We start from the raw sequence: 9,354 nt of genomic DNA on the forward strand, positions 1-9,354 counted from the left end.
AGAGGCCTCCGCCAGCAGTTGGGTTCCCTTCCACCACCCACATGGACTCCTTGAGCTCTCTGTTGCAGTTTGGTTTCAAGTCAGGAGGTTCTGCGGTGCACTGTACAGGAGCCGGTCCCTGAGCACACGCTGCTGAGAAGAGCTGCCCCCACGGCCCTCACTTTCGCAGAATTTGCCTTGCCAATTATTAGTACAATGGGCCAATTCTCATCCTGTGTTGCTCTTGGGGAAATTATGCAGGCTGGGGAACTGGCCTAGATTGGAAATGGAACAGCAGAAGCTGCCAATTAACATGAGTTCTTTTTTCGCATCCCCTAAAGAGGTTAGTCTCTAGGGAGAACTTATAAAAGACATGATCCCAGGCCCTCTAGGAACTCCTTAGCTGCCTCGCATCTCTGGGGGTTGGGACGAATGTCAAAAGTCACTTGGTCTAACTCTCTGTCCAGTGCTTGAATCCCTTAGATGAACTCGTCAGCTACTTCCTGAATGCATCCATGTTTGAGGAACTCACCACTCTCCGTAGCAGGGCATTCCACATTTGGACAGCTCTACTGATTTGAAAGGTCTTCCTTTAATTCAATCAAATCCACCTTCCCATCACTCCTCCACTTTGGTCCTCGCTTGTGAGTGAGCTTGGCCAACCACTGAGTCTCCACTCCCAGGAAATAACCAACCACTCAGGAAAATGGCACCTAAGCCAAAACTATAAGGTTTGGAAAAGCACAAGAGAAAGCCTACTGGAGCAGAAAGGCTAATAGGTAGAAGAAGGGTTGGACTATTCTCATGGCCCTGAAAGGCAAAGTCAGGTTACAGATTCAGCATGGGATGGATTGCAAGAGCCCCTAAAACTTCAGCTGTACACACATCAGAAAATCTGTGGAAGGCAGAGGAAAACAGAAGCTGCAGCCTTTACTTCTTCAGGGTTCAAACTCTCACACCAGGAAGAAAAGAAGGAACGGAAGCATTTGGAGAAAGCTGAAGCTTGGTCCAGATTTAGTAGACCTCACGTGATGGGCAACACCAGTCTCCATAGGAGGGACTGGTCTTATGGCCAAAGACCTTGGCTTCTCCTTAGAACTTCCTACTTACGCCATTAAAAAGCATCAAGTCTCTCTGCCTCAGACCTGGCTCAACCCTGCCCATGAAGATTTAAGCCATCTCTGCATTCTTGGAAGGGATGTTAGCTCAGAAACACAGAGGGAGTCTGGGACAGTCCCCCATTATGTGGGAAGAGCAAGGAAAAATATGAAAAAGAAAAAAATCTCTCTTGCACATGGGGAAGGTGACAAAACAAGACAATAGGTTAAGGGGAACAGATGAAGGGAGGGGCCTCGTCACCATAACAACAAGCCCAACAATTCTGAAAGATGGGATTTTTGTTTTTCTTTGCACCTGTCATTCTTCTCAGTACTGTCACTCTCCCCACTCCTGGCAGAAGATAAGTTGTGAGTTTTTCACACCCACCAACAAGTTGCCTGGCTCTGGGGAGTGCAGCTGCTAAGGGAGGGGAAGAGAATGGGGTCTCCCAGAGGGTGCTCAGGGAGACTAGGATTCTGTCTTTCGCCTCCCTGGTCAAAGCTGGGAAGCATGTAGCTTCCTCATGAAACATGAACATGGCTGTTTGTACACAAATGTGTCAGAAAGTCCCCTCTTATATGGATACAGAGGAAGTCCCCTCTGGTCCTTAAATAAAAGGAATTTTTGTTCCTGCCCCAGGATACCCATCGTATTCCAACAGAGGTAGTCGAAGAGAGTCATTAACGGCAGCTCAATGGAAGGCTATGGCCTTGGGCTTCCAGGAGGGTGGGAGGGAGATGCAAGAGGGAGGGGATATGGGGGTATATGTATACGTATAGCTGATTCACTTTGTTATACAGCAGAAGCTAACACAACATTGTAAAGCAATTATACTCCAATAAAGATGTTTTAAAAAAAAAAGAAGCCAACGGCGCACATAAGGGAAATTAGAAACCTTGCCTAAATGTAAACTCCTCAACTATGTGAGCTAAGAGGACACGAAGATCAGCCCTTCATTCTAATCCTATCAAATTATGCCAAATTTAGACAGTAGGGCTTCATCTAAGTTTGCTTTCTGACACTGGTGGTGATAGGGCCCAGGTGCTCCCTTGATTCTAGAGGTCTTCCCAGGACTGTGTGAACATAAAGAAGGATCAGTAGCACTGTGTCCTGCAAGAGGTGGCAGTGCCCATACCATCTGGCTGCGCTCTTTGTGTGGCATATGTCCCCTCACCAACATACACTGCCATCCCCATGGACCAGAGAGACCTCCTTCAGAAGTGAGGGATGCTCTCCACCTCCAGACACAATCAAATTCTCAGTCATTGGACCTTCCTCCTTCTGCAGATACATAGAATATGCCTCCTACTCTCACTTCCCTATGAAGATCTGACCATACTTCCTTCCAAGATATATTAGAAATGGACATTCCACCTTTTACATTCAGGGAGGCAGATGGCCTCTTAAGGTTTTTTGAAGACAGTAACAAAAAAAAAGATGCCCACCACTCCCTTATCCTTGAAGACAATCCACAACCAAAGTGAACTTGAAAAGACCATGAGGAAGGAAACAGAAACCACTTTGGGGACCAGGAGGCAAGATGCACTTCAGCTACTGAAAGGCTGATCAGCTGGTAAAGTCAGTGGGACTCAAGCCTTTCCTCCCGGCCTTCTTGTCTACCACCTTCCCCCAGGCCTGCTCCCCATCCATTCTCTCTGAGCTTCACTGTCAACCACTCTTCTCTAAGGCGTGAGCTGATAAGATGTTAACATGCCTCCCCACCACACAGAAGAGTTTTATAGGAACTTCTATAAACCGTAAGTCCTCCAAGAACTCTAAAGACTTACTTTCCAGCAGAATTACAGAACTCCCAAACAACGAAGAGGGAGACATTTTGAGCATTCTGAAAAATCAGGCCAAGTGGGAATTTATTTGTTCAGCCAACTCTTGAACCAAGCACCCAACTCATTTTTGCACATTTCCTTTATCAGGCCGTGATACCAGAGGAGGAGAAATTCTACCCCTTTGAATAATCATTTCCACTGCTTCCAAAGCCAGACTATGCCTTGCCAAGCGTAACCCATATTCAAGAACCATCTGTTTTAGCAATACAGGAAGCCACCAGAGGGGTATGCTTTAGATAATCCTACAGCTCTGCTGGCCCAGGCTGCTTCTGGGGAGGGAAGGGATGCTGCTATCTGCCAGCTGCAGTCCCCAAGCTTAGCCCTGCTGAATCCTGTACAATGCACCGAGTAGAACTAGGGCAGAGGCCACTGACTTGGTCAATTACTGGCCCCTTTCCCCACGCCCAGATTCCAATAGGCAGATGTCAGAGGAGTCCCTAGGACATGACATTTCACCTTTTGCGTGGCTCGCCTACAACCCCACCTGAAAAAGAACACATGGAGAGATGTAAAAGCTTTATCCCACCCAGTGCCACCAACCAACCTCCCAACCATGCCATGTGCCTGTGCCAGCTGAGGCGTGCATTTCGTTTTGATTTGATGAGAAATTTGTACCTGAGCAAACAATATAAACAAAGGTGTTCGAGCCACTGTGACATCTGGGGATGAGTATGCTTCTAAGATTTAAAGATGTTCTCTTGCCTGTGTCAAGAGTTTGATTGATCCCCCTCTCCCCAAGCCATGACCTTCTCCCATGACCAGCAGTTTTGTCTGGTTGTTCTCACCACCTGGGGAGATGTTGTCCCTCAGTCCCCCACTTTTGAACCCCACTAGAGGTGACAGAACTCAGGGATGGTCTCACTAACCGATGACCTTTCTCAGGCTCCACGAAATGAGCTCTGTCCACCTCCTACTGAACATGGACACTTGTCCCCAGGACCCTAGGAATTAAGTACCCTGTTCCATGACCCTATTCATCCAGAACCAGTGCGAGATCTTTTAGCCCAGGCAACAGAGCTTTCTAAATTCAGCTACCCGAGTCTGCCTACACTGTTTTTCAGCAAGCACCTCAACGAGAAAAATGACTCCAATTAAGCGTAATTATTAGGATTTAACAGAGCCATTTTTCTATTTAGTGCCTTTTTTCTATTACAAGCCCCACAGTTTTCTTTCTCCCTCAATTGGGACTCAGCACAGTAAGTTAAAGGTATACATTTGTTGATCTTTATTATACATACAATAACTGTCTTATTAAATTGAATTCAAATGCACATCTAGGAGGAAGTTCATTTTAAGTACCAACTCGCAGAAAAACACTCACAGGCATAAACAATAAGCAAGGCCAATGCGTTGCTGAGCAGCCACGGGGTTGGGGGGCAGGAACTGAGCTGAAAAGGAAGGGACACAGTTTCCTGAAAGAATGGAGTAAGCGCAAGCGTGCAGATCTTGGTAGAAGCCGCCCTGACTTCTTGTGTCATTTCCCACCCTCAAACGTGCACTGGGGAGGAGGGGAAATCTAACTATACATTAAATGTAAATAGGGATGCTTGAAAATTGTTATACACACATATGCTCGCACATGCATACATTTTTTCCTGGGAAATGTTTAACACACTGTCAATAAATACAAAGCCTTTCCAACTATTGTGAATGTTAAAGAGGGTGATGGGGTTGAGTGTATGTGTGTTAAAATGCTGTTTCTTGGATGGTCTCTAGCCCCTTGGCTCACTTGACTCTCCCCCCACCCCCTCCTCTTCCTAGGACAAGACAAGCGCTCTGAGCCTCAGCAATGTGGCCGGCGTGTTCTACATCCTGATCGGAGGACTTGGACTAGCCATGCTGGTTGCCTTAATCGAGTTCTGCTACAAATCGCGTAGCGAATCCAAGCGGATGAAGGTGGCATCGTCTTCCCAGGCCTTTTTCCTAACTTGTTCTGTGATATAGCTGGGTTTTCTGGGAGTCCTTTTACTAAAAAGGGTGGGGAGTGGCAGGAGGTTGAGGTCAACCCGAGGCATGGGATGACAGGAAGCTGTTTTGAGGAAGGTGACAGGGAAAGACACAGCGGTGAGAGAAGAAAGAAGATGGCACGTGTCAGGGTAAACATAAGGCCTGAGAAAACAAATGCATCAGCCAGAGATGGGGGGCTGAGATGAAAAGTTAGCGGTTAGGTGGGCATTCAAGATAGTGTGAGGCAAGAGTGATTGCTACAAAGGTAGATTCTCCCTGAGGTCACGTTAACTGAAGTGTAGCTCCCAAGATGGGGTGGGGTGGGGGCGGGTTGGTATCCTCCCTCTACAAGGTGGATGATCTTGCCATGCTCGGTGAGGGAGGTCTTTTCTTAGCCACCATATGGTAAGGTGGACTTTGGCAAAGAGGATCATGCCCCCAGAATGGTAAGCACATTAATTAGCTGACCCCAAACTACATCAAATATAGCTGAAGGCAACTAACTGGAAAAGAGAAGAATTATGGACAATGTAAGAGCTGTCTGTAAAAACATGAAGATTTTTCAGGGGGGAAAGAAAACATATTAGTTCTGTGGGGTCCCAAAGTATACAACAAGAACTAAGGACTAAAAGCTATGGAGAACAGATATGAACACAGTAAGTGAGATCTACTTTTCTTTCAGAGCTACCTACCCCAAAATGGGATGGATTATCCCAATAAGCAGCCAGCAGCTCATCACTGGAGGTACACACAGAGGCTGAGTAATTCTTGACAAGGCTATAGATTCAAGTATCCAAAGGGAGTTTGGATTACATGGCCTTGAAGTCCCCTCACACGTCATCACTTAGTTTCAGTAAGAAAATATTTTTGGAAGGAAGTGTTCTTCATGTGAGCAACACACAAGCAAGACACCATGAGGAGGAAGAGAGCACTAAGACGCAATCTGTAACCTTCAGCATTTTTAACAAAGAGTGACACAGAACAACTACCCAGGGAACCAAACTGTGACATAGGGAGGAAGGCCTATAGGGATATCCGGGAGGGAGGAAATAGAGGAGGCTTCTCGGAAGAACCAGAAATTAAGAGGAAGGACAAGTGGGATTCAAACCAACAGAAGTGGAAAGAAGCACAGTCATTCTGAACAATGAACCCTAGGCTGTTACCTTCACTTGACTAGACTAAGAGGACTCATCGGTAGGATTTGCTCTCCTAGAATCTCATGCTTTCCACCCATGCGCCTTTATGCAGGTCAATCCCTCTCCCTGTCTTCTGTCCCATAGGACCCATTTAAAAGGCAACTTCCCAAGATATAATAACAAGGAATAATTAAGGGATGGTAATGTGATGGTATTCAGCCAGGGAACCTAGGAGCACCTCCATCCTACCCTTGACCAGGTCATTCAAATCCAGGTCCTCTCAGAAAGGACAAAGCACAGCAAAAGCATGGGCCTCAGATCCTAAACGCAGTGTAGACCTCCAAGGAGCTTGGCTGGACACAGCAAAGTCTCCTAGAACCTAAAAAGCTTTCTTTGCCTACTCCATCCAAAACATAAGCCTAAAGACTCTCCTATCTTACCCTCCAAAGTGAGGAAAGTTTACTCCAGAGGCAGCAAGGGGAACAGGAGACGAACTGGGTGAGCACAACTTTTACAACCCTCCAAAACCTTCCCCATGGGCCATGACACAAACCAGTGTTGCAGGATTGGCCCAGTACACATCGTAGGAACTCCCCTAGGACATACTGCAGTGTAGGGTCTAAAGCAAGGCTCTGGAGACTGAATGTCTGACAACAAATCTTGCCTGTTCCTCATGTTAACTGTGTCATCTTGAACAAGTTTCAGTAGCTCTCTGATCCTCCTTTCCTATAAAATGGAGCTAGTGGTAGTATAGACCTGATAAAACTGTTGTGGTTTGTATGAAAAAATTGATATAAAGGGCTCTGCAAAATGCTTGGGCCATAGTAAGCCCTCAATAAATAATAATAACTAGAATTTATAATAATAATATATTATTATTAGTGGCCAGCTACAGCTTCCTTAAGACTTCCCTTTTATAGCCCCTACTTATATGTCCTAGGCTTTTTTAAGCTACAGAGATTGTCAGTTCCTTAAGGTAAGAAGGTGTGTCTGATTTCTCTTTGGACATCCCACATACATAGGGTATTAGTAAAAATTAACATGGAATTGTATCTAGAGAAAATCTCTTGGAGGATGAAGTGAGGCATTGGAAGGAGCTGCTGTTAGGTTAAACAAACACAACCATCAAAACCGCCCAGCCTGGAAGCACACACAACACCATCCAAAGTGCTTTTGTTCCCATCTGTTTGTACTCCCAAGATCTGATGAGACCAGGCATCCCCAAGCAGAAAAGCTGGACTTCCGGCCCTTACTATGGGATGACCATGTCCCATTATAATAGTCAGTGCCAGGTGGTGGTACCAGGGTGGCTAATGACTAAGATCCTCTCTTAAACCTGTACAATGTTGACCTTCACTGCTGAAGTCACAACATTCAGGTAAAGACAAGAACCCTTCTAAGAGGCCACTGAATCACGTCACAACTTCTGGGAGACATTCTCACCCTTCCCTTTCCAAAGAAAATATCGAATTTCTCAGGAGCCAACATCAGGATCTCTTGGAATCATTAATGCAAGGTCTTTCATCACAATCTTCTATAGTTGATTCCATTGGTTGGCATAACTTCTGTCCAACTCACCAAGGCTCCTAATAGAATTATTAATCTTCCACCTGCAGAAAAGATGCCTCTACGGTCCTTATTAGTTAACCCAACCCTTAATTTTCAAAGCTCCATCAACTTCTCTCTTAGCCAAAGGAGATAAGTGATCACATTCTGCTTGACTCTCAGACTTTCCAGGTTTGCAGTTCTCGTTATTATTCTGTACTTTGCCTTCTCCAAAGGCAGATTAACTCTTTCCAGAAGTGCAGCCTCCAGCCTCACACAGTGGACCACAATGACAGTGTCCAGGGCCTTTGGCAAGAATCTTCCCTCTTGTTTCTTTCCTTAGTCACAGTATGTGGCCAACTCTTAAGACCTGGAGCCCCTAAACCTAGTTCATGATCAGCCTCCTACTTCTCAAGAGTGTATAAGGAGCCCTCCCCCACTCTGCATGAAAAAGAGAAGAAAGAGGAAGAGGGGGTGGAAAAGAGAAAGAAGGGAAGGAAGGTGAGAGAAGAAAGGAAGGAATAAAGGAAAGATATCTTTTCAGTAACTTCCATGTTCAAAGCACTTTATATATACTTTCATTAACCCTGTTCTTGCAATTCAACAGATGAAGAAATATGGGTTCAGAGAAGCTAAGTAGTTTTTCCAACAAGGTCACATAAGCTCGGAGCTGGAAGAACAGGAATTAGACCTCCAGCACAGCCCCTGCAAAGCCTGGGCTCTTGGTACCAGCCAAGCTACTTCTCATAAATTTCTCTCTCCTCCCCAACCACATGGCAACAGATAATTTTTATCACCTACTACCTCCCGTCAAAACCCCGCCCACAGTGCAGAGACAAATAAGATGCAGCCCTTATCCTTAGGTTTGCCCGATCTAGCTGTTGAGGCCATCCATGGGATATGATCCTTTGCTTGTGCATTATTGAGACCCTTTCCCCTTCGATGTCACATGAGCAGGACACAGAACAAGTGTCACAGGGATGGATGGTGGGAGGGCACCCTGCAGGCAGTCCTTCCACAGAGACATATGGAGCACCACTGCCTGCTAGGCATTGCTCAGCGCTGGGGATACAGTCAGGAACAAACCAGGCACAACTTCTGATTTCAGGAAGCTGAGAATTTAATTGGAAGAGAGAAACAAGCAAATACGTATATGTTCAATGAGTGTTAGAAGAAAAAGGTCCATGCTCTCAAGTCCTAATCGGGGAATGGAGTGTGGGGCAGGACAGACAGGCTTCCCTGAGAAACTGATGTTTAACAGACTTGAAACAGGAAAAGAATTAACCAGGGGAAGATAACTGCTACCAAAGGATGCCCAAGTATCACAGAGCCAAAGACCAGAACTCTTGCCCAGAAATGAGTGGAAAGCCAGGGAGACTGGGCACAGGAAGACTGAGGGAAAAGGAGAGCATGGGAGAGTTGGGGACTCAGAGAGGGACTTCAGGCGACCACAACATTTCAGTATAATTGAAACTGTCATACAGTAGCAGAAATATAAAACCCAATACATACTCCAAATTGAATAAAGTCTCAGATGTCCTGTCCCTCCCCTCTGCCCAGGAAAACAGACAGGAACCTGAGCCCTTAGTTGATATTAAGGACAACCAGGGTATTTATTATTCACCACCTTGCTCCCCCAAAGAAATAATCCCCAGCCACTCCCACCCCCAGGAGAGCCTACTGACTTTTCATAATTGTAGTGGCTGTGCTGACACAGGCTGTGTGGAAACCACACATTGAGGCTTTGCACATTTCCCTGCAATTAACGCACAGCTGAGTGACGTGGGCAGGCGGGGGGGGGGGGG

The 9,354-nt window shown here is 46.0% G+C and overlaps 1 protein-coding gene across 2 annotated transcripts in view; it reads left to right on the top strand.

Annotated features, from left to right (window-relative positions):
• Positions 1-9,354, top strand: part of GRIA1 (glutamate ionotropic receptor AMPA type subunit 1) — a 306,294-nt gene that overhangs the window by 291,253 nt on the left and 5,687 nt on the right. For both annotated transcript variants that reach the window (XM_029218125.1, XM_029218124.1), the window contains exon 15: positions 4,683-4,817. In XM_029218125.1, coding sequence (XP_029073958.1) covers positions 4,683-4,817 — 135 coding nt within the window. The remainder of the gene's footprint in view (positions 1-4,682; positions 4,818-9,354) is intronic.

Source organism: Monodon monoceros, unplaced genomic scaffold (genome assembly GCF_005190385.1).
Source record: "Monodon monoceros isolate NGI ecotype Baffin Bay Population unplaced genomic scaffold, NGI_Narwhal_1 Super_Scaffold_12, whole genome shotgun sequence".
NCBI lineage: Eukaryota > Metazoa > Chordata > Mammalia > Artiodactyla > Monodontidae > Monodon > Monodon monoceros.